Source organism: Tauraco erythrolophus, chromosome 7 (assembly GCF_009769465.1).
Source record: "Tauraco erythrolophus isolate bTauEry1 chromosome 7, bTauEry1.pri, whole genome shotgun sequence".
Taxonomy (NCBI): domain Eukaryota; kingdom Metazoa; phylum Chordata; class Aves; order Musophagiformes; family Musophagidae; genus Tauraco; species Tauraco erythrolophus.
The window spans coordinates 59979769-60005460 of NC_141471.1; the positions used below are offsets into that span (position 1 = coordinate 59979769).

The 25692-nt window shown below is 42.4% G+C and overlaps 1 protein-coding gene across 1 annotated transcript in view; it reads left to right on the plus strand.

Annotated features, from left to right (window-relative positions):
• The first annotated feature begins 454 nt into the window (after nucleotides 1-454).
• The window catches only part of ITPRID1 (ITPR interacting domain containing 1), a 35200-nt gene continuing 9962 nt past the window's right edge, over nucleotides 455-25692 (plus strand). Inside the window, exons 1-7 of the mRNA XM_086615179.1 lie at nucleotides 455-510; nucleotides 1517-1719; nucleotides 4151-4215; nucleotides 5727-5919; nucleotides 7640-8232; nucleotides 8970-9098; nucleotides 10433-10487. Coding sequence (XP_086471305.1) covers nucleotides 455-510; nucleotides 1517-1719; nucleotides 4151-4215; nucleotides 5727-5919; nucleotides 7640-8232; nucleotides 8970-9098; nucleotides 10433-10487 — 1294 coding nt within the window. The remainder of the gene's footprint in view (nucleotides 511-1516; nucleotides 1720-4150; nucleotides 4216-5726; nucleotides 5920-7639; nucleotides 8233-8969; nucleotides 9099-10432; nucleotides 10488-25692) is intronic.

Genomic DNA, 25692 nt, shown 5'->3' on the forward strand with positions numbered 1-25692 from the left:
AGAAGCGAAGTGTAGAGTTGTTCTCAGGTGCCACTCCTGCTGCTGCAGCTCATTGTGCCTTGTCTCTTCAAAACTTTCTTAAGAGCAATTATATCTTTTGAAGTAGGTGGCTAGAGAAACCGTGCTCCCTAAAGGTTCCCCAAAGATTCACCATCTGTCAAAAGTGAGCCATTCTGCCACCTTTATAATTAGCATTTACTGGTACCTCACACCTACGTTCTCACACCTACTGTAACATACTGTTCTTGAGAATAAGCGTATTGCCACACTCTCATGCTGACTCTTCTTCTTCTAAGGCATTGCTATTGTGCACCGTTATAAACCAAGACAAAACGCAAATGTTTACTCTAGGAAAAAAATCATAATGACATCCCAGAGGAGCACATGAGTAAACAAATTTCATTGTTGCCTTTTTCCAACCAGGTCCCTGCAAGAGTTTTCCAAAAGTCCGGTTATGTCAAGATGCAAGAGTCTCAGCTCTTCCCACTCGCTCACTGGTGCACCCCCAAGGTTAGTTATTTCCATGTGTTTCCAGTTAGGAATATAAAGTATTATCCCATTTAGAGATGAACAAATGTGAGCACAATTTTGAATAAGCAGTTCAAATGCCTTTCGTTTGTAAAAGGCATCTCCTCATTTATTTTAACGAGATGAAAATGACCGTCTTAATAACACGTGTCTGATCCAAGGGCTGGAGCACCTCTCCTATGGAGACAGGCTGAGAGAGTTGGGGCTGTTCAGCCTGGAGAAGAGAAGGCTCCAGGATGATCTTATTGCAGCCTTCCAGTGCTTAAAGGGGGCCTACAGGAAAGCTGGAGAGGGACTTTTTACAAGGGCATGTAGTGATAGGACAAGGGGCAATGGCTTTAAACTGAAAGAGGGGAGATTTCGATCAGATATAAGGAAGAAATTTTTTACATTGAGGGTGGTGAAGCACTGGAACAGGTTGCCCAGAGAAGTTGTGGCTGCCCCATCCCTGGAAGTGTTCAAGGCCAGGTTGGATGAGGCTTTGAGCAGCCTGATGTAGTGGAGGGGTTGGAACTAGATGATCTTTGAGGTCCCTTCCAACCCTAACCATTCTATGATTCTATGATCTCGAATGCATTTGTACCAGTAAAACAAAACAAAACAAAATCCTACCTGAAACTGCAGCGGGCTTTGAAGCCACTGAAAGGTAAAAGGCTGCGAGGCCTTAAAGCAGCTGTAGTATGTCTTGTCTGTATTGTGTCTAGAGAGAAGCGAGCCTGCAGAGCTGTGAATCTACACCTTTTATTAATGTTTCTTTTGCTAAGCTATCTAGATCCCATGCCACCACGTTCCTCTGGGAGGAGGAACGTGTGTTAATCTCTTAGCAGTGTGACCAAAAATTGCTGCTTTCACTTGAGCAGTAGTCTCCACAAGAGGAGAGAAGAAGGGAAGAGAATTATTTAACAAAAACAGGTCCATATGATAGCTACTGCAAGAGAAAAGTGGTACCAAGACAGTGATGTAAATAATCTTGATGTTTTCACCACAGCATCACTGAATGGCTGGCACTCTGGGAAAAGGATCCAGTGGAGATTCTTCTTGATTTGGGGTTTGGTACGGAAGAACCTGATGTCTGCACTAAAATCCCTCCACGGTTCCTGAGTGGTGCTTCTGTAGCAAAAGGGATCAACATCCGAGTGTTTTTGGAAGCTCAGAAACAACGGATGGACATCGAGAGGCCAAACCTATATGGTAAGGAGAGAGACTTTGTCAAAAGGAGAAATTTTAGCCATAATTAGCATGGGGATTGAGAGAGTGGGGAAGAAGAGGCTTATGAAAGACAATTCATGAAAAAGGGACACATATTCAGGAGACATCAAGGATCCTCAAGTACACTTTTGTGGCAACAATACTGCCTCATGTGACTGAAATACAGTTTACCTCTCCTCAGCTGTGGACTCTGATTTATCTACTGAAGCTACCAGCTTGTGGCATTTTAAAAGGAAAGTGCCCATCCCCTGTAAGACCTTCCCACCACCAGAGATTATCATTGGCATTGCAGAGTCCGCAGAATTGAACTTGAATCCATTGCCTCAGTCGCTTCACCGAGAGCGCATTAGTACGTACCCACCATCTTTGGTGGTGTAAGCCAGTATAGAGGATTCTGAATTCAGGCAGGCCAGACGTGGGCTCGCATTCCCTTTTCCCCTTGGTGGGCACAGGACCCCTCTCATAGAGAAATGTGCAGAGCAGATGACAAGGTCTTAAATTCCTGAGACTAGAACTGCCATAGCTTATGCATCAGACCCACAAGTCTCTAAATGGAATCTCAGAGTTTTGTATTTCAAATATGCCCTAAGATGTAGACAAGGATTGTATTTTAAGTACAACAAAATTACACCATTTAAAGCGCACGATCTTGATTTTTATTAATTTAGATGGTTTTAGTTCTCATGTTGTGTATTTTGCAGTTGAGAAATGAATACAAGGTCCTCATCCTAAAGATAAGTCTGCATTAAAATAGCATTGTTAGTTCACTGGTATATCACCCATCTGAAAAGTCCAATTTTGACATCGTTTCCCCTCATGTTTGCTGCACAGGATAGCCAGATGGCTCTTGAAATCTTCTGTTTACTTAAGATGTTCAGTGAAGCAGGATCTCTCACATAGCCCGTGCATTCTTGTTCAGAATTACACCAAGGAACCAGTATGGATGGAATGAGAATTGAAACAGAAATGTCAGAGCATTGTGGAAAATGTGTTTTTCTCTCTTTTTTTATAGCAAGCCCCGTGCACATATTTCAATATTTACAGAAAACTGACACATCAAACAGGTTTCTCAGCTCTCGCTTCCTTTCTCTCTCTCTCTCTCTCTGTAACTCCTCTGAGAGAGTGGGAGAGGGAGATCAGAGATAATCAGTATGAGTGGATGGTGGATGGAGACCTCAGGGGAGAAGGTAGAGAACTAGGAGGGAATGAGAGCAGAGACAGAGCTCCTGAGGGACAGAGTTTGTACAGCCAAGGCAGGCAGTGGTAAGCCAAGGTGTGAATTTAATGACTCCTCCTGCAGTCATCCTCAATGGGAGCACTCTTAGTACATGTCAATGGCTTATCTGTATGGGGGAGTTGCTGTGAAGTAAGATAAGATTTGAGTTTCTGTTTCAGTGGGTGTGATGTCCCTCAAAACACACTATCTTTCTTTTGACAGTTTGCAAGGGGGTTTTCACACCATCTGCTTAGGCCTCCTAAGTACCTACCTGGGCTGGGAACATTTAACCAAGAGAGGTGGGATTCATCCTTCAGAGTTACTTACCTCTTCTCTTTTCACTGACTGTGTGTTTCTATATGTGGTGATTAACCTCACCCTGGTTTGCTGCACCAAATTATAGGCATTCAGCTGAAGCACCATCTCAAGTTGCTTAATCACTGTAGAGTCTCTCTATCTCCATTGCAAGTGGAGAGAGTCAGGAAACTCCTGTGGGTGATCATCCAGCCGCCACTTTAAACACCTCTCAGAAGCAGCCAGTCTGTCTCAGTGACCATGTAGTTGTGGATGCCCCGTCCCTGGAGGTGTTCAAGGCCAGGTTGGATGAGGCTTTGAGCAACCTGGTGTAGTGGAGGGTGTCCCTGCCCATGGCAGGGGGGTTGGAACTAGATGATCTTTGAGGTCCCTTCCAACCCTAACCATTCTATGATTCTATGTAGGCAATCTTGCACAAGTATCTTCCTACAGCTGGCGCTCCAGGAGAGGACTTACAGCTAAAAAGGGGTGAATCAGGTTTAGTGTACAATCTCCTGAGGAACATCCTCAAAGGGCATTTGTTTGCAAACCATTTTAAATCAATCTTGCCAGACTTAGGTTGTCTAATGAATTTGCAGTGAGGTATAGCAAGAAGGAGGAGAGGCAAATTCGTTTTTATTAGATTTGAAAATGGATTGCATCTCTAGAGCTGGACCTAATCTGTCTGCCTTCAGTACTAATACTGCAGTTAAATTTTCAGGCACCTAGTGGGCTTGCTCTTCTAAAGCAGAAGCCTACACTCCCTGTAATGGCAGTGAGGAGAAGAGGTGCTTTTGAAGGCCTCCAGAAGAAGATCCAGAAAAAGACCTTTCTCTGAAAATTAGGTAGAAGGTTCAGGTCTAGAGATGTTCCACGGCATTTACGTCTCCATGAACAATTTAGGGAACCCCAGGCCGCCTACTGTCAGAGGACTGCTTCACCAAGGCTTTAGAAATGAAAGTGCCAAGGTAAGGCAGACTATGTGCCACCTCTAGAGATTTCAAGACTGTACTGAACCGCTGTTCCCAGAGACATACTGGATAAATTCAGTTATTGTCACCGTGTTTGGTTTATTATCATCAAACCATTCCTATGCAAATACGGTCTGAATCCCTCTCATTTGTCTCTAGCCATGGAAAAGAAATTGTTTAATCTGAGTTAGTGAATACCTGAGAGGTTATCTCATTCTCAGTTTACTTTCTTCAATTCTCTCAATCAGCACAGAAAGCTAATTGATTTAGTATGATATGTGTTACTCTGAGAAAGTGAGAAATAAGGAGAAGGATTATACATGCAAGAAGGAAGATAACAAACCTGGAGGAAAAAAAGATGAAAGGGAGGTGAGAGTAAGGACTTCCACAGCAGAGTGATCCCTTTCCTGTTTCTGTTTGACTCTTCCTTGCTTGTGATGAAAATAGTTTTCTAGGCCTGCTTCATTGCTGATCTGACCTTCTAAAATGCCTGTGGAATGTTATAGGGTTATTTGTTTATTGTCTCCTTGCTTCGTGCTGGTTCCCTAGCATTGTCAGAGAGTTTTCAAAAGGTTCAGTTCACAAAAATAAGGTGTATTTTCAAAAATGTCAGTCATCCCTTCAGTTTCTCAGCCAGATCCAAAAAAAAAGCTTATCCCCATCTTTCACCAGTGGTGAAAATTTTACTGACCTCATTGGAAGTGGTATTGACTTCCTAACTGAAGAAATGAAGTCATTTGACAATCAAAAGTTGCATTAAGTGAAAAGTAATGATATTTCTTAATATGTTGATCCCCAAATTCTTTGAAAACTTTGAGTTTCTGAACACCTGAGTTCAGAAATCTTGAAATGTTTCAATCTGAAGCTTAATAACAACAACAAAAAAACCCACCACATTTCAGTACTACCTTTCCATACTGCCATATCTAAATCTACTTGGGGTTTGGTATCTTGTTTCTGTGGATTTTTCACATTCATTTCTGTCTGTCTCAGCTGCTGCAAGCTCCTCACTGGAGCTGTAGTTCAAGTCTCACTCTCCTCTGTGAGATGATTGTATTAGGTAGACACCATTTCCCACGATACATGGTTGTCCTGTGACCACCACAGGTCAGCTAAGAGAGAGAAGATGCATGTCAGCAAGTAAATTCACCCCTAGAAGAGAAATGAAATGTAAATTGCTAGATGTATTCTCTGAAGCACAGCGTTGATTCAAGCAAAGTCAGTGTTGCCAAGACTCAAGTTGAAGCAATCTAAAAAAAAGGAAAATATTTTAATGTATGACGAAGTAGACAATGCTGAAATTTCATTTTTACTTTTCCTAAGAAAAACTGAGCAATTTCAGATGTCTTGATTTTTCCACTGAAAATTTTGATTTTTTATCCCAAATTTTGCCATTTGCTGTGGAAAAAAAAGGTGTTGATTGAAAATTTCTTGCTGGCTCTGAAAATTCTCTGTGTTCCTTCATTCCACTGTGGGCCTACTGAAGACTTTCCAAATCTTTCATGCAGATAACTACGTCAGCCTATGCAATACCAGATTTAAGGAAGGTGGAAGAAGACTGTGAGCTTCCCCTCCTAAATTGTAAAATGGTTGATCACAGACTCAATAGAAGCCCTATAAAAGATACAGATTCTATTGAAGACTCGTTGATCTTGATTACAGTGCAGCCATTTGCTGTTTTGGCTGAAGTTTCTAGTGAAGGTGACTCTGCATTTATGTCCTTTAATCTGTGCTACAGTTTTTGACTATTTTTCAGCAGGCTGCAGGGACTAAAGAGATCTTACCAGCCTTTTGCCTATTTGAGGCAGGATCCTTGGGGAGCACACCTAGAAAATGAAGGGACTGCTTGCCTGGAGAGAAATAGTCCATCAAGCAAGGCTGTCCCTGATGTAATTTCTTCATGACCTATGTATTTATTACATCACATATGAGTGAGGGGCTTTTTGTGTTGTCCATTTATCATTTCTCTTGTCGTTCGAGCTGTTCTTTAGGCGTCCCAAGGTCTTTGAAATAATTTACAAAATCTAAGCAGTGTGTAAAAACTATTTCAAATTGCAGCAAGTTTGATTCTGGTTCAAATCAGAAGAAGGACTGGAGTGCTGTACCACTGTCAGTTCAAAGGAGATGAGAACTTGGCATTTTTATGTCCTGATGTAGTGGGAGTCAGATGAAATACTGAGGAGAAAATGTGCTTTACATGGAGAGCATGTGGTAGCACAGTGGATGTACAAAACAAAATTATTTACACTCCAAATTTATGCAAATAGAAACTATAGAACACTCTGTAATGTGTGTGCTGATTGATCAAGTAGCTCCTTTAAATAGCATTAGTGAAGCCTTTGACCATGTCTCAAAAAGTGGCAGCAATGGCAACGTTTTCCCCCAGTGTCAAAAATCAGGCAATGTCGGGGAGGGGGGAAATGAAAAAAAGAGTATTCTGGAGATATAGTAACTATCCGGAATTATGTGTCACCGTATTGACCCCTGATGCACAGGACCAACTCAGATCCATGTTAAATTTCCCCTTGTTGTCTAATTGTCAGGGAAGCAGCATTACCAACAGCCTGCGTGCAGACTGCATGCAGTAAGCTTGGCTGCTCTTTAGGAGAAGTGGCAGCCAAGAACATTAGCATTTTGCCATCTACTGTCTTCAACGAATCTCTCAAGGAAGGAGGAGTCCTGGTGACATACTCATTGCCTCAGGATAGGTACAGACTCAACGGGCACGAAAATTTGTTGCACTTCTTTGTATAGATAACTTCGTAGTGCTGTAGTGATGGAAATCTCCAGGATCCCTTAGAGAAAGCATTATTTGCTTCCCTTTAGATGTTAAGCCATGGAAAAAATGATCCAGAAATTACAAAAGGTTAGTACAACGAAAAAAATCTGGGAACCTTTATATGACATCAGCTATGAGTCTCTAGGAGATAAGTGTTTTGCTTTGTGCTACTCTGAAAATGAGAACATAGCTTCTGTGGTCAATTTTTATCAGTTAATGTCTACAATCGTTTTGCAGTTATCCTGGACAGCTGCCAGCTATAAACATTTGAGATCAGATTTTAATAATTTTATTCACATGAATGTTAATAAGTCCTCAAAAATGGCATCCAAGTCCGGCCCAGCCAACCAGAGAATTTCAGACTGGAATCTAACCTTTATTCACACAGAGCAGTATTTCAGCTGCACTTGACCCAACGAATTCAACGTTGCGTAAATGTCTGTCTGATATAAAGAACTATGCAATGACGTCTGTATGTAGCCTGAATGGATCCTCTGGAAGCAAATGGAAAAATTTAGCCGCTTTTGAATGAGGTACTGAGTATGTTTCTTGGGAATGACAAGTTCATATAATCATTGTACCTGATTATTTCAAATTATATTTTTCGATAACCACGTTGCCTTCCATTCTGCCAAACTTCAGAACGTTTTCGACAGCTGGAAGTACTTGACCATGTAACCAGTGCCCTCTCGTCTTTGCTGACCGACGTCAACACCCAACAGACCAAAGCACAGGACACCAGCAGGGATGAGACTGGTCTCTTGGATGCTGCAAAGAGCAGACTTGCGGTCACACGAGTGAAGCGGAGAAGAATAGGTCAGCTCCTGAAAAGGGCTTCTCGACAGACAACGTTGTTGAAACAGGGCTCGCTGGCACCTGGGGAAGCCAACCTGCCTGGCAGGCAAGAGCAACCCTGTCCTTGTGCAGATATTGCTGAGAGGGGAACAGTCCAGGCGGGCTTTTCTGCACGTGTTACATTGGGCTGTCTGATCCAGGAGCAAACTCCCAGAGACAAAGATGCCTCAGCGTACCCCACATCCCAGTGTCCGCTGACTCCATCGGGAAAAACCTGGGCTTCATCGCACCTAGTTGCAAAACAGCCTCACTTTTCTCCTGTGTGCGAGGTGTCTGCCAAAGACCGGCCAAGAAAGGAGCCACCTCTGCTTGTGGCCCACACACTCAAAACAGTGGCTGACCTAAACTGCAAGCTGCCAGACTCGTTTGAAATGGAAGAGGTGAGGTGGATTTTTGTGTATTGTTTGCTATCGATGTAGCTCCACCCGTATTTATGGTGTAGGTTTGGATTCTCTTTTTCAGGATGGAAGCTAGAGTGAATGACTTCAAATACCGTGCGGCAACATTATGGGAAAAAACAGTAGGATTTACACTACTCATTGGGGTTTGAATGATTTTAAATTGTCTTTATGTTAGGATTCTGTCAAAGAAGTTGACACTGAAGTTACCAAGGTAGGATTCATTCAGCCAGTATGATAGCGTAAGATGCTAATGAGTTTTATGCAGCATTAGGTTGTGGGTTTTTTTATAGAAGGAAGTTGCAGGAACACTAATACATATGCTAAAGGATATTTTTACAGATCCAGTCATTAAGCAGGGCTGTTTTTTTTTTTTCCTGCCTTTTTTTCCCCCTCCCAAGCTCATTTTCTGATGTGTTCTTTCAGAAAGTTGCATCACAAAACGCATCACAAAATTAGCCTTGGTTTTAGAGCAGTGTTTGAAATATTTTATCACTCTGTAAGCTGAGCATCCTAAAACCAGAATAACTCAGAACAGCAGCTTGTTCTCATATCCAGTCTGCGAAGTCTATGATACTCAACTCTCTGTATGTTTTAGCATTAGTGGGTTGTCAGTGGGGGTTCAACATGAAGTAGCAGAGACCAGGATACTCACCCATCCCTTTCTTACATCTAGAGTTGCTGCGTGAGCAGCAGTTTTTCTGGCTGTACTCCTGCAGAAAAAGGGCTATGGTAGGATATTCTCCAATCATGCAGACTTCACTGAGATGCCGATACGAATACTCTTCCCTTTCCAGACATCCTTCAAGAATGAGGAAAAGGAAGGAGTCCAAAAATTAGACTCTACTGTAAGATTTAAAGAAAAGAGGAGAAATGGGATGGTTGGCAGCCCCTTGAAAACATATGGAGCACGGGAGAGAGGGAGGAAGGGAAGGAGAGAGGGAAGGAAGGGAGGGAGCAGCGAGTGGCTGGAAAAGGTGGGAGGCTTTAAAAATTTTTTCATTTTTTAAAGCATTGGAAAAGGTCAGGTTAAGGTGGTGGCATTCTTCTTGAGGAAAGGATATTTATCTTTCAAGTCCTTCCAAAGATGTATTTTTCTGTGAAAGGTTTGGTGCAGCCTTCATGTCAGCAGAGCTAACTCAAGAATCAGAGCACGGGCATGATGATCAGCCTCAGTGGGGAAGAGGGTGTCTTACGGAGATCTCCAGCACAGCACATTTATAGTCCCAAAGCAGCCCAAATGTCTTTGTAGAGCACTTACCTTGCTGGACTTGCAGCTCTGTGACTAGAGGCTCACACAAAACTGAGGACATTGACAGAGCAGTAAATGCAGATGGTGGTCAACTCCCCAGTTTGATGTCTCAGTCAATTTGGTGAATGCTGTATGCTCAAATTAAGCAGAGTATATGTTGTTTAACTTCTGAGTATTCTCTACCACATCATTAAATTAAGGCTGTAAGAACTGTGTACTGGCTGAAAACATCAGACCACCTAAATTATTACTTTGGCAATGACCAGTAGCAGATACACGGGGAACAGAATAATGGGCACATATAAAGTGATCCTTCTCTTGTATTCTTCTAGCCTTTGACAATGAGAGGCTTAGATAGCTACAGACTACATGGAGGATACACCCAACATGCATTTTGATGTACTACTTGTATTTAATAGATCCCCTTTTCTGTTAAGTTGTTTTCTGAAGGAGTTTATGCAGCACTGTGACTTGATGTTCCCTCTTGATACTATGAAAAAGTCAAATGGGTACTCATTCCTAGAGGAAAAAAAATTCTGACCTTACATACACTCTTTGGCAAGAATTTGCCTCCATATGGTTACATTTCCTTGGGTTTCTTCTACTAAGTCATATTTTTTTTTTCCTAGGGACATTTCTCTGAGGCTGTTAAAACAAGATTTTTAGTGTATTTGCATGACGGGAACCTTTATGTATTGACTACTTTAAGTGAGGCTCGGAAAGGTTCTGAGACTGGTTTATGACAAGAACAGGTATTTTAAGGAGGAGACAACCAAAAATGAACCATCTGAAAGATTTTATGCTTTCGTTTTGAAATGTCCAGAATTATTTTTTTTTCATTTTTAGTCCTAGGCCCCTCATAGTAAGGCATACACTCATAATCATTACCATCAATAAGAACTTTTTCTCCTCTCTTCCTTTTCTTTTCAGATTCAGAGTTTTGAGGATGAAACTCCAGGTGGAAATGCTCCTGACACCAGTTCAGGTGAATGTTAAGAAACAAAAATTTGCCAGTTGTTTCTTTTTTTTTTTGAAACACTGCTCCCATGTAGCTGTTTCTAAAGCTTATCCTAACAATACATTTTCCCTCTATGCTCCCATCACCTCTGACATTTGGATGCATTATTCTAGACACAGCAGTCTAGATTATGTGATTTGATAAATCATAGGGCTGTAAAATATACTCAGCTTGTCTGGGGACACGACGAGTGCACATGAAAAGGGTACCTCACTTGCACAACTCTGAGTGTGTAGGGTCCCCGTCTGATGCTTTAAGCAGACCTCTCTACTGTTCCAAGGGACACCAAAGCTTTGCTTTTGCCCGGTGAATTATTTGCCAGATTCAGACAACCCCTTATCCACCAATTCTCAGATCCCAAGGAGATAAGTCAACTAGGAGACTGGAGATAATGGCTCTGCAGGCACTCTGTACCCAACTCAACCAGAACTGTGCAATCAGGACGTACTGGTGGGAGCATGGCGTCTATGCCATCATCTGAGTCTCCTGTATCACATAGACTATCATCACATGAGCTGACATAGAATTGAATCATGTGGCAGAAAATAAGTTATTTGAGGAGTCTATGAAAGGATTAAAAGCAAAGCTGTCAGACCAGATGTTCTGCTGTCATTTGGGGCAATTTGAGTTTGGATCCTGAGAATCGTTTGCTGGCAGGGGTGGAGGTATTGGAAGAATGGCTGTTCAGCCTCCAGAGCAGGGAGCACTTGGCCTTGCTCTCTAGTGACCCTTTCCAACCAGTGCTTAGAGCAGGACTGGCAGTTGTGGGTTTTTTTTAATGGGACAGAAATTTAATGTGAAAGAACTAACAAGTAGCAAGAACCAGATAGCAGGGGACAAGGGTGAAAGTTTGGTGAGCCCTCACTTTTTGAGGAATACATTATGCCACCTTTGGAGTGCCAGCACAAATAATTAAGCAACACAAGTTCATACACAGATATCTAAAAAAACAAATTCAGATATCCACGGGTGCTGGTCATTCACCCCTCAGTTCCAGAAGGACAAAGAACTGCTTGAGAGAGTCCAGCGCAGGGCCACAAAGATGATTAAAGGAGTGGAGCATCTCCCTTATGAGGAAAGGCTGAGGGAGCTGGGTCTCTTTAGCTTGGAGAAGAGGAGACTGAGGGGGGACCTCATTAATGTTTATAAATATGGAAAGGGTGACTGTTATGAGGATGGAGCCAGGCTTTTCTCACTGGCATCCAATGATAGGACAAAGGGAAATGGATATAAGCTGGAACATAGGAGGTTCCGCTTAAACATGAGGAAGAACTTCTTCCCAGAAAGGCTAACAGAACACTGGAACAGGCTGCCCAGAGAGGTTGTGGAATCTCCTTCTCTGGAGATGTTCCAAACCCGCCTGGACATGTTCTTGTGTGATCTGATCTGGGTGGTCCTGCTCTGGCAGGGGGATTGGACTAGGTGATCCTTTGAGGTCCCTTCCAATCCCTAACATTCTGGGATTCTGTGATTCACAGATGCCATTGGCTGGAGTGACAGCTGGATTTGCAGGAGTGAAATGATGTGGCTGTTGAAGGCAGTGACATAAGTCTCACTGACTTCAGTGAGGCCAGTGTTTTCAACAGTGCGTGGGTGTTTTTTCGGTAAATGCTGCAGCTGCATAAAGATGATGGAGTAAATCATGAGCTCCTCAGTTCTGGAGGGTTTATTTTTGTTTTCGTTGATCTATAAGCATACATTTGCTGCTTTGCTAGGGTTTTTTTAACTGTGTAAATAGATTGCATACCTATGGCATTCAACTGCTCTTGCCACGTCTTCTGGCAGGGTTGTATGTCTCCAGTCTGCCAGTTGGTGGCTCCAGTGACTTTTGGGGTTTAATGTTAAATCCTTGTTGCTCTTCAGACTGTATGATTTGTCACCTAAGTTACATGAGGTTACTTTGATTTTGTTTTCTGATGGATGTCTTGATCTTCATGAACAAAAACAAGCTCCCACACTAGTAGCCTTGCTTTTAGCAGTATCTGTACAAAGAATAACAATTCCCCAGGACCAGTGCAGTGAAAAGCACCATTTGGACAAACATTCAATGAGAAGTGAAAAAAAGAGAACGTGGACACAGCCCAGTGGGGAAAAAATTCAAAACATAATAACATACCCAAAAATACCTTTTTCCTTTCTTTGTCCACCTCTAAAAAGTGACTTTGCTGTTTAACAATGAAGGACGTTAGTTTAAGGATTTAGCAGATTGTATAGGTATATCCATCACAATGTAAGGGGAAAAAATAACTGCGTCCTGGGTAGTCTTTTAAGATATGGGAATACACATATATTTAGTAGTAGTTTTGTGACAGAAAATGGGGAAAGCAATTATTTGTTTTTAATTCTGGTAAGACTGTAGTCCAGTTAAGTGATCAATCAAAATCATACAAGTAACCTGCATTTATGTAAGATTTATGCCTTTGCAGAACCATAATAGTACTTTAGAGTTTTGTTTAAATACTGGAATTTTTCTCTCTCTCTGTTGTTTCAGTGTCACTGGTGCTTGGCCTAAATTTAAAGTGGAGATTTCCGTTTTTTTGGGTTTGATTTTTTTTTTTTACAGGCTTTTTTCATATTCTTTCTCTTTTTCCCACTGCTCTTAAATGGCGCACCCATCCATACCCATGGGAGTTTTATTGTGACTTCAATTTGCTGTGCATCATGGAAACAGTCTAAAAATTGCTGGTTACGAATGTAATATTGTTAGTGGTGAATAATACCTAGCTTTTGAGAAAGTTCCTGCCAAATTCAGCAGGATGTGGCTCAGACCCATGACCAGGGGTCCTCAAAGTAGCAGCAAGTGGGGAATAGAATCCATCAGGAGCCTATGCAAGGAAAACCTCAGCTCCCAGGAGGACATGCCTGAACTCAGATTTGACCTCCAAATTCCCTGGGGCACAGGCTGCCTATTTTTCAAGGCTCATGCAGTGCCTGATACCATAAGGGCCCACTCCCATTTGGTTGCAAGCTCTGTTGGAAAGGGTGTGAGTGATGATGAAGATGTGAGAGCCTGACATGTCCCTGCTGAAGTGGGAGCTCACCTGAGCAGGCAAGTGTGAGATGCCCACCATGAGAAGAAATAGAGATAGATAGGAACAGACTGCTTTGCCTAAATGGAGCATATTAGAGACAGGTGACTTATGCAAGTACTTGTCCCCATGGTATTGTCCCTTGGCTCTGTAGCCTGGCCTCAATTTTAGTCCAATTGCTTAATTTTCTACGCTCCCCATGAAAGCCAATTCCCTGGCTGCTGTGTGTCTTCTTTATATTTCTCCATAATGTAGATTCTGGCTGTTTAACTGCAGTAGGCTTTATGATAAGGCTTTTTTTCCCCTCTCTCTTGGCAGAATGCTGAGACTTAATTTTAAAAGACGCTCAAACCCCCCAAACATCACTGAATGACTTACAGGGAAAGCAGAGTGTTTTCTAGCTCTGTTTTAAAAAATATTACAATCTTTTTTATTAGGCAATTTTATCATTGTTATAAATAAGTAATTGTACTGGGGAGAAGGGATAATCCTTATTTAATTAAATTCATCTATACTCCCAGGTTGGCAGCAACCAGACATATGTGAGACTAATACCCACAGCCTGCCTGTATGCATGTGCAATTAAAAATTCACTCTACAGTAGCACTGGCAGTTTAGTGTTGCTTTTGGCATTTACAAATTCTTTTATTTTGTGACTTTTTTTTTACCATACGCATATGCTGGAGCAGATGTTGCTTATTTGTTGTTTATTCAAATCTGTAGGCTCTGGCAGCTAACTCCATTGTTCTGTAATGAAGCTTTATTCACTGTCCTGTATTAGGACCCAGCAAATGCATGACAGGCAGAGTTAGCTCTCAGCAGGAACTGCAGTTATTGTCCTTACTTATTGGCTGTTTATATTCTAAAGCTCACAGTTGAGAAAGCTGGCTGGGCAGGGTAAGGGGCTGGGGATGCTGTGTGCAGAGGAAAATTACTTGACTCCACTCACTGTATCTTTGCCCTGATGAGGTGCAGGCTTGCATGTAAACTCATCTGTTGCAGGGATTTCATATTCAGCACTTGAAAAATAAAGCTGTTCTCCCCCTCCACTCCCTCTTCCGCCTTGTTCTCCTCCCCCCCACCCCTGCTGCTCCTTCGTTTTTCAATTAGCCTTTGTAAAGCACTGGGTTTAACTAAAGGATGTTTCAATGTTGCTCACCCCCGTTAACTCAGCACGTGCCTGAAAATTCATTAGCAGCAACATCTATTAGGGAGGCATCAGAAGTCGGTGTTATGTCGGTGTGCATTGTAGTCACCCACTCCCCCTTGCTCCTCATTGAATTCCCTCTCCCCTCTGCGGGGCGGCCATGCACCCGAAAGGCAGGAATTCCTGCACGATGCTGACCCAAGCGGACATGCTGCTCCGGGCACTTGAGTGCCAACAGAAAGGCATTAGCCTGCTGGAAAAGCCCTTGGTAGCCCACGAGGCAATCAATCAGGGAAGTAACCACCTCCATCTGGCTCACTGTGACATGGTAGCTCGCTACCGAAGTGCTTGTGATTCATCTTGTCCCAACGAGTGGTGCCAGGGATTGCATACACCCAGTTTTTGCGGCAGCTGGGAACGTCCTAGCTTCCCCGCACGCTGAGCTAACACATTAGCTCCTGTGACTTATCAAGTAGCAATTCTTTCAATTATCACACCTTCACTCCTCCTACTCACCAACTCCTCTGATGGTTTGGCACCATGGGAGTATTCGCAGAATGCAATTGGTATTTCTCTTAATTGACTGAGTGCCAAGAACGTGAATCTTGTTTATTATCCATTATCCATTGTAACGTCTGCCTGCAATTGAAGGAGCGATGTCTTCAAAGTGCGAGAAGAAAAGGCACGTATAGTTCCTATGCTTCAAAGACCACAGGATTTTCTGTGTACCTTTCTCTAGTTTCAGTATTAAGTGAACAGCTATTTCATATTTCTTATTTGCTGTAGTGCCTACGTAACACTGCTTTGCTTCATATGTAACACGGTGACTTTTAGTTTTAAGTACAGATTAAAGGAAAGGGAAAGGCAAAGAGATGGCCAAAGGGAAGACTTGCTAAAAGCTGCAATCAAAATTAGGAGCTGAGCTTAAAAGTGTCCTACAACTACTCTTGTGTCAACACTGCCTGACATTTACGTTAAACTTTGGCATTGGTTAACGACCACATACAGTCTCCAAATATGAGTTCTCCCTTTGTAAAACATGATGAATAACAGATCTATAACAGATAGATCTCTCTTTGCAATAGTTTTATCTTCTGCAGGTGACCTGTCACAAAGGAGACATTCGTCTTCTTTAGCCGCTTTGGTTTGCCTCCATTGGTTTTATGATGCTTCAGCCCATATTTTTCCCATCTTCTGCACGTGAACCATGTAAAGGCCTTCTTATTCTTTCCCGTTTTTTACATAAGGGACCTGTAAGTGTGAGTAAGAGGATGCTGTATCATTTTGATGCATTTTGTAGCCTGAAGAAGTCTGGAGGGAAAGTCCTGCAGTCCCAGAAAGAAGCAGACACTGAGAGAAAAAAGTGAAAAGCAAGGTTGTGAAATGATGAGGCTTCCAACCTTCCTGCATCTTTTCCCTGTCCAGAAACATCTGGAGTTGTCTAGTACCCTCAGAGAAGTCCTTCTAGAAAGACAATTTACTTCTGCAGCTCTTGAGAATACCCTGGCTGGTTTTTTTTTGCCACAGTCCTCCTTGGTGTTTCTCACAGACACATGCATATGCCTAATTTCAGCAATGGATATAAAGATGGAGACCCAGGAGGTGGTGACACCGTGTTCACCGGCACAGAAACTAGATGGGCAGTAAAGAAACCAAGTCTGGTAGACTTTTAAAATGGCTTCTGGGAGGTCATGTCACCCGCCAGTGGTGTCAGGACACCCTGCCACAGTCCTTGGGTCTAAGCAGCCGTCCCAGGAACTTTGGTGGGTTGTATGATTTTCGGTGAGTACATTCCTAAAAGTTGTTGCACATTTATAATATTTTGTTGCACGTATGTGTCATATTTTAGGTCTTACTGCAGCAGGCTGACTCATCCTAGTGGGAAAGGATATGCACATACCTCATACTTAAGGCAGATGGCCCAGTAAAAGTTATAAAACCTGCTGTTGTTTAAATCATAAGGGGGAAAAAAAAATCATAAAGTATCTTAGGTATCCAGGAGGACAACCAAATACTTTGACAACCACATACTTACGAGACATCAGTTTAGATTAACAGTGATAGCCTTTTAAAACAAGAAAAGTTCTGAAATGAAATTTAGCTGTGCTAAAGTTGTGCTGAGATCTTGAAAGATCTTTTCTAATATTTCCTCCTCTGCCTTTTCTTCCCGCACCCTCAACAGATCATAGGAAGATCAGAGCCTTGCCCGTGCAGTAATAGACCTTCACATTGCTATACTAACTGTTCCAGTTGATAGCCTGACTCTTTGAACCTTGCTGCAAAATTCCAAATCCCAACCCCACATTCAGCTTCAGGCTTCAAGGCAGCTTTGTGAGAATGCACATGCTTTTTCTGATGGCAACACATTGCTTTGCCATGGCTGCTACGAGAGTGTTGATTCCCCTCACTGCCACAGACACCTGTGAGAAGGGTGTTTGGTGTTATCTTGGGTGTATTTTTACACTCTAGAGAGCTCTGATTTCTTTACCAATGGGAAAGATGATTCCCATTCCGTAGATCTTCTGCATACTTGTCAACTACTGGCTGATACTTAGCATTTCTCTTCTGGAAATTATGGCTGACAAAGAGAGGTAAGCTTACTAAGCCTGATGCTCTTAGACCCCCTGGAAATGGCTATTACCATGGAAATAGAGCTGTTATAGTTGACTGTTGATCTCTGCAAAGTAACACCCAAAAGCCAGATACCTGTTCTAGCCTCTCAATTGCTCTGGGCACTGCTGACCAGGCAGAAGTTGCAGGACCTAGCAAAAACATCGAGGTTTTTCACTCATTTTTTGCGAAGGTCTCTGTAAGGGTTGCTGGAAACCATCCTCCCTTTTGTGAGGTGCTCTGGGTTGCAGAGAGCCCTATGAGGCTCCCTGAGATGGCTTATTTTTTATTCATTATCTCTGTGCAGCTGCTACTGGGAGAAGTTGTGATGTAACGTAATCTACAGTGTAGGCTGATGACATTCAGCTCTACCTCTCATTTTCATCAGAAGCAGACACAACCATCACCCGTCTCTCCCGACATTTGGCAGCGGCACGAATCTGAATTAATGACAGTTGGCTGAAGCTCAGTTGAAATAAGATGGAAGTGATACTGACTCTCAAGGAAAAGTAGGAGGAGGACCTGGCAAAGTCTGGAGCTGTTTCATCAGCTGAGGGAAGATAAAAGACCATTGTCAAAGTGACTCCAATTTCAGGTTTTGACTAGATTCATCACTACTTGTAACCTCCCAGACTGCAGAAACATCATTTATCACAGAGAACTGCCTACAGTGTTCTCTCTTTTCCTGTCAAATTCAGCCCTTAGATTACTCATTTATACTTTCATCATTTCTAGGGCACTGTGCTCTTGTGTAGGACAGGCAGGAGACGACGGGAAGCTCTGACTTGCAGAGAAGGCAGCCGCCTTGCTCCCAAGCATGGCAGTTTGTAGGGTTGTGTCTGTCGCTCTCAGTGACAGCGTGGGAGATTCACGATGTCGATCCGTATTACAAACCTGACATGACCTTTGTCCTCAGCTGCTTTAAATATTTCCTGTAGCTCAAACTAATCTATTAAAAGAGGTTTCCAGAGTCATGGACCCAACTGTCCTGGGCATATTCTTGAAAGGGGCAAAGGTGGAGACTTTTGGATGGTGAATCTCTGTCATTAAAGCCCACAGATATCAGTTCTGACCCTCTCCAGAGAGGCACAGCGAGGTTCACTAGTGCAGGAAATTACATCCTTTTCAGTGATGTACGAGGTAGAGAACACGCTTCTTCCGTTGCCCGTACCCTTCTCTGATTTGGGTTTCATTTTTGTTTAATGAGTAGCTTAACAGAATATTATCAGCTAATTCAGTTCTCCTCCAAAGCTTCCTTCCACACGCAAGCTCAGGACAACCTGTAATGTGAGAGCGAAAGAGAGAGCCAATCCACCCACCCACCAGCCCCAGGCATTTCACAAAGGAGTATATTTATACCTGCTGTCACGGCGCTGACTGTAGTGCGCAGCAGATGTACTGAAGCTAGTTTTCAATCAGGAAATATGTGCACCAGCTTTAAGGCATGCTAGCATCCAGTGCAGGCACCAGTGGCTGTCTAGCCACCGCATTGGAAAGCTGGCAGTGCACCCTCTCACCCTGCTTTTCAGACAGGTTTTGTGCTGTGCCACGTGCATGCTAGACATAACCATTCGATGCACTGAATCTTAAGCCAAAAACTTGGCTGGAACGTGGTGTAAAACTGCTTTTTCACTCGGATGTTTTGGAGGAGGACTGAAGCTGAATGCTCTGACGACAGACGCAGATTGGCTACCTAGCTACTTCTGCCATGCTCGGGGCCAGCACACGTTGTGCCTTTAATGCTCCGTGACCTGGTTCCTTCAAGTGCTTATGGCTGATATCTGGAGAGCATCTAGGCCAACGTCTTCCCAGGAGGATGTGGGCACCCAGAGCTCTGTGGGGAGCCAGGCCCGGGGCAAGGAGCGTGAGGTTGCACGGGAGGATGTGAAGCATGGTGTGTGCACTCGCAGTGCCCCTGGAGCTATGCATGTGTCTTCTGCTAACGATGGCTGTGACAGCCAGACCCCATAGATAACCAGGTAAAGAACTGCAAGGCTGAGCGTGTAGGTGAAGCAAAATATTGATAGCTGTCACACTACATATGTGCCCACCACCTTTCATCCCTCCTGGCCCTGTCTGACCTCCTCGGGGTGCAGCATATGTGCACTCGTGTCCCACATGAGGTTGTTACAGTCATGGGGGCTGCAGAGCTTTTCCCCCTTCTTCACAAAGAGTCTGGCTTCAACCTCAGCAAAAGGAAAGTATAAATGAAGTCCTCCATATGCCAGTGGTACTCAAAGTGATGGGAGAAGAACATTGCAGACTGGGTAAGAGCTGAGGTAACTGGGTTTGGACAAGCAGAAGGAAATATCTCAGAGGATCCAGGATTTGTTCACCTCGTAAGCTCTTCTGAGCGTAGACCATTTGGTTCCATTCTACCGCACCTACTAGCACAGTGGGGCAAAATTCATAATAGAAATTGCTTTATGTAGAGATTTTTTTTTAATATATTTTCACCCAGTCACACTGTGTTACATGGTTGGCATGAAATTCCCCTTCAATTCAAAGGAAGCAAGAGACAGACAAATTTCTTTGCTACACTTATTTTGGAACAGCAGCTTTTGCAGCATCTGGTGCATTTTGGGGTGTATTATTTGCTTTCAAGTAATATGACTATTCTACTAAGATAGTTTATCAAATTTCTGCTATCATGTCACTGACAAATAGTTTATCAAATTTCTGCTATCATGTCACTGACAAAATTTGCAGGAGGACATGGACAAAATCTCTAGTTGGCGGTGGCCTGCGGAGACACAATTTGTGGTTTATGTGCTGCTGCCATCTGGTGACTGTTCTCCTGAAAAGCAGCACAACAGTGAGCTGGAGCTGTACAGAAAGGTGTCCGTGCTGCAGCCCTGCTCCAGGCACAAGGAGTTCTGCTCTGATCTCTCTCATGGCCAAGTTGTAGAGCCGTTTATTGTGTTTGGCTAGAAAAGAAATATAAAATAGATCTTTCTCACCTCAGTTTGCTTGTTTATCACCGTTTCTGCAACCTTGAAAGGGAATCGGTGTTATAGAAGTTGTGAAGGAATATTAAGAGAAAGACTAAGAGTAGACTTTTCCTTTAGGATATGAGTGGCACTAAATGAAATGTTTATATTCGTAGTCAACAGTCAGGAACCGGTGCTGCCCGCTTCTGAGACTAATGAAAGAGCACAGAATACCAGGAATGAGGCAGATTTTATGGAACATTACCACAGGATTGAGTTTTGCCTTATATGTGGGGACCGATATGAATAACATTTTTTCTCCCGAAATGCTGAAAGTTGTACAAAATAATTTCTCCTGGTGTGCCAAGGTTGAGTGAGCTTCAGAAAGTCCACTGTTCTGGATAACATCACTGGGAAAAAAAAAAAAAAAAAAGGGTTCTTTGTGGCTTATGCAGAATACATATTTTCAGAGTTTTATTAGCTCTTAATGGCCATATAGTACAGTGTGATACTTAAAATTGATGATGCCTATCGTCTCTGAGTAGCATGAGAGGGGAGTAAGCTGCAGCAGTTCTCCCATCACAGGACTGGCCCATCTGTAACTGTGCCATGCAGCTGATGTATTCCTCGAGCACAAAGCCAGCTCGTCCTGCAACGTCGTTTTGTGCGATGCCATAGGAAGGGCAATGTTGTTAAGAATAATATATGGATTTACCGATTTGCAGAGCAGGTAGTGTGAAATGCCTAAATGAGAATGATCCAGAAGCTACTCAAAATGAACCTGTTTCTATTTTGAAACTACTGTTTGAAGATGTTGGGGGTTTTTTTTGTCACATAGGACAGAAATTCTTGATATTTTTTGCCCTGCAAGTTGCAAGATGTGGGAGAATCAGAGCTGTCGTATCTTCCACACTCTGTCACTTGAGCTGTAGTGCTGGGCAGCTTTGGTGGACTGAGCACTTTGGAGTGTTTGATGCCTGTATTTGAGAAGCAAAACACAAAACATCCAGAATGTAATAAAATAGTCAGTTCTAGCACTTCTGTGGTTCATTCACCCCATCTTTTACTGCGTTCGACTACTGTTGAATTCAACTATTATTGAATGGACGTGCTTCTTAAGGCCAATCAGTAAGATATTTGTGTGTCTATTTAACTCTGGGCATGGGAATATTATGCATAGAGTTAAGTCCAAATCTAGTTTCCCTGCTGAATTTAGTGTGAGTGTTTAAGCTGTGATGAAGTTAATACCTTGAGAATTTTGTGTGAGAAACTGCAAAATGCCTTTGCCTATGCATCCAAGTGGAAAAGCCTTGTTCTAAGTCCTTCAGGCTTCTTTTTCTTTTACAAAATATCTGACTAAATTGTAGTTTCTATGTATTATTTAGTCCCATCAATGTAGCAGATAGTTTTAGAAATGTTTATCCACATTGAAGTCCAGCAATGTTTAAGTAGCTACAAAAATCTGAACAGCATTGCTAGGATGCAATTGGCCATTCTGCTTTTTCCTATGACAGGATGAGCAGTCCAGATTTTAATTTGTGAAATTAAAATTAAAATTTGCGAATTTAAAATTAAAATTTGCACAAATGTTCTCAACGTTTGAAGTTTTTGTGCCTGTGCTTCCCCACGTACTCAAACGATACAGAAAAACAAATATTGAAGTACATTCATCAATGTTAATGTGATTCAAACAGCATGCAAAAAATGTGCTATTATTTACAAGCAGTGCAGTAGCTCTCATGGCATCTTTTGCAGCTTGCAAGTATTCTCCAGGCTGGAAATTAGAAAGAGGTTGTGTTATTTGCAGCCAAGTCCACAGAAAAGCAGCTGCAGAGTCCTCAGAGGAATGCAGAACTGTACTCCACCACTTATTTTTTTAGTAATTAGGGAATATTCTTTCATTAACGGTGAACCTAGGAGCCCAATAGTTTCAGAAAGTTTGTGCACTGGTGGTTGCTGAAAATGGAAGCCACTGTATCTGCATGCAAATAAGGGGGGAGAAAAAGTCTCTTAATGAAATTGGATTGATCAAGTAAAGGGCTGGAAAGCTGTGGGACCTCTGGGATTTGAAAGGCATGTACTTTCTCATACGATACAAAATGAAGCAGAAACTTGATTAGTAAGTTCCTCTAACCTATTTTTATTTAAAATTCAGGCAGAACAGAAATGGGATGCAGGAGCTAAACTCTCCCAGTTCAATTAGCACAGAAAGGCGAACAGCCAAGGTTTTCCTCACCAAGGTCTTCAGAGGCGATTCTCAGGTTTCCTCTTTCCAGCACAGCCAGATGTATTCTCCGCGCAGGGCCCAGAGTTGTAATTTTTAGTTCATAGTTGAATACTGGTCTGTGTCTCTACTTCTTCTCCAAACATACTTTATCTTTCCTTGGTGTGATGCTCTGCATGTATTTGCAGAATCTCTACAGGTTTGGGTGTCTCCACACACTAGGAGAGCTGAGTAGAACTGTATGAATAATGGATATTTTGGTTCAGTGGCTGAACCAAATGATCAGCGAAAAATGCAGTTTGAGTAGACTAGAAAGGAAAACATATTTTGCTTAATGTTCAGGTGATTTAACCCATTTGTTTGCATCTTTCTTCTCCAAATTAAAAAATGTGGTTGTTTTCAGAAAAGGAAAAAAAGAAGCACATTTGAAAGAGAAATGTGAGAGCATTTTTAAAATGTCAAAATAAACTGTTTAAATTTTGGATGACTCTTATCCCTCCTAAAGACAATATTCCAGTTGCTGAAAGACTTCAGTTCATTTAAACATAAGGAATTGTTGCTGTGAAGAAGTGGTGTCCCTAAGGTGACCTTGGCCACTGCTGAAGGGCTTTACATGCTAGTCCATTCTGAGACAAACCACCACCAGCATCCAGCCTGCACATTTTCAGAAACCTGGTAGATAAAGGAATTTGTCCTAGGAGACCTGGCAAAGATCTGCTTTGGACCCCTGCAAAGAGTCAATCTCCTAGTAGAAACTCAGGCTACGGACATCCCCATTGGGTGTTAGAACCTGCCAAGAAAAACTATACTGTTACCATTGGCAAGCTATTGACATTATTGAAAATTTCACAGAGGGAAATCCTATTCCTTGTCAGGACAGCATCAGACATGATCTAATTTGCAGTCTCAATCCCTATTTGGGACACTAAGAGGAAATGGAGTGATAGATTGGCCCCCTCCTTATCCAAAACACAGTTTCCCCGATATGCAAATACTGCTCTCCAGTATGCAAACATTACTTGGCTCTGGTATACAGACATTAAACCAAACTATATTTACATAGGGTGAAACTGAGCTGCCTCAAATTGAAAAGGCTATCATGTGTAATCTAGTTTCGGCACAGCCCCAGCCTGCGGTGCGACCTGCCTTCCCAACGCAGTCCTGCTCCACGTTTCTCCCAGGAGTGTGTTGTTCAGCTTGAAGTTGTTTTGGGAGTACTTTGACAATCTCTTCATTACATTTTTTAACCTCACCTTGAGTTGGAAACCCATATTCATTTTTATTAAGTCTTATTTTAAATTCAAACTTCCACTGATATCCAGGGAATTTTGACTGGCTTTGAATGAAGTGCTAGAGAGTCGGAAAAACACCTCATATTTTAAAAACTCCTTATCTTCACCTGCCTACCTTCATCAGGGCCTGGCACACTGGGTAGGATCTTGCAAATCAGTGTGGGATGTAATGATTAAATTAAGCATCTGAATGTAGTTGGAAAAGAACTGCAGCTCAGACCCTCAGAGACATCACTTTGCACTGGCTGTATTGGGAATTTAAGCCTTTAGGGCTACTAGTTCATTACACATTTGATATACAGGCAGGTATAAATTAGATGCCTGACTAAGATGAAGGTGATTACTTGGTCTGAGGACAGGAAATCACAGTAACAAGCACAGGTGAATGGTACTTAACATGGTTTTCCTTCTACTATACTTTTCCTCTCTTTTAAAAGTTTCTGTTTTGTTAACATAAAAGTTGTAGAAGCTGGATTTATGCTCAGAATGGTCATTAGGGCCCGTTATGTTACCATTTTAAATACGTACACAGACAGCCTTTCAGAGTGGTTTGAGCCTCGATTTATGCACATGCCTGGCATGTTTAATCAATGGGAGCCATGATAACAGAGCACCCACCACACCTCCTCCGAGGGCAAGTCCAGGGAGGCACATGGAGGTCTTCCTCTAGCCTAACCGTAGTGATATTAACTTGGTCTGCAGATCTTTCACCCAGTCTTTAATGTCTCACCTTGTGACTAAAGATCAGCCCTGTGCCCACTGTCACATGTTTTGGGTAGTTCCCTGGCTAGTGCATGAATGCAAATGTGGGTGGGAAGGCTGCCTGGTTGCAATACACAAACACAAATTGACTGTTGTTGGAACAGATGCATTGCATTTATCATAATAAACGGGTCACACCTGGCTCTAGCCACCTGGTTTTGACCAGGTCAGAAGATGAGTTCTAACCGCGCTTACTCTTCCATTAAAAGTTACAGGGTTTTTCCGTAGATGTAATTTCTAGTAACATGCCAGCTACTTAGGTATCCTGCATGTTTCAGGAGAAAAACAGGCACCTTAAAACACTAGGTAAGCAGATGGTGTGGTCTTCTAACTCTGCAAACTTTAAAGCCTGAATGTCAGTTGTTATGATTGTAGGATACAGCTGAGTATTTGAGACTCAAATAATTTGAGTCTCAAATTAGTTGGAACTACAGCAGCTTAAACATTTCAGCTATTCAAAATTTTTCCTAAGCCTCTCTTTCTTCATTTTTATGTATGGAAAACTATAGGCCAGACTGACACACTGGAAGCAACAGCTGGCAAAGATGCAAAGGGTAATTGAAACAGCTTTAAAAAAAGTTTAGTGAATCTGTAAAGCAGTCTCCCTGGGGGAGAAGCTGAACCATGATGTCGTTTGTGGGAAACTGCAAGGATGAGTTTTGAGACCACCCACAAAACAGGCAATTTTCAGCAACATCATTGCAGATTTTGTAATGCGTGAGATGGGAACCAAATATTTATTGTCTGAAATGGGAAGATGACTGACTGATGTGCTGATGATGATACTGGGACTGCCATTAAAGTAATTATTTTAAAAAACCAGAAAATGATAGGATTTCATAGGTTTCCCAGAGAAGTTGTGGATGCCCCATCCCTGGAAATGGTCAAGGCCAGGTTGAATGAGGCTTTGAGCAACCTGGTGTAGCGGAAGGTGTCCCTGCCCATGGCAGGGGGGTTGGAACTAGATGATCTTTAAGGTCCCTTCCAACCCAAACCATTCTATCATTCTGTATCTGCTTTTGACTTTACAGTTGGTGCCTACAAATAAATTGTGTGATTTTCATTAATTGACGCCCAAGATACATTTATAATAAAGCCCATAGTCTGTTCATGTGTGAAAATATAATTTGTAGAGGGTTGTGGGTTTTTTTTTTTCATTTTCCAATTCACACAAATTA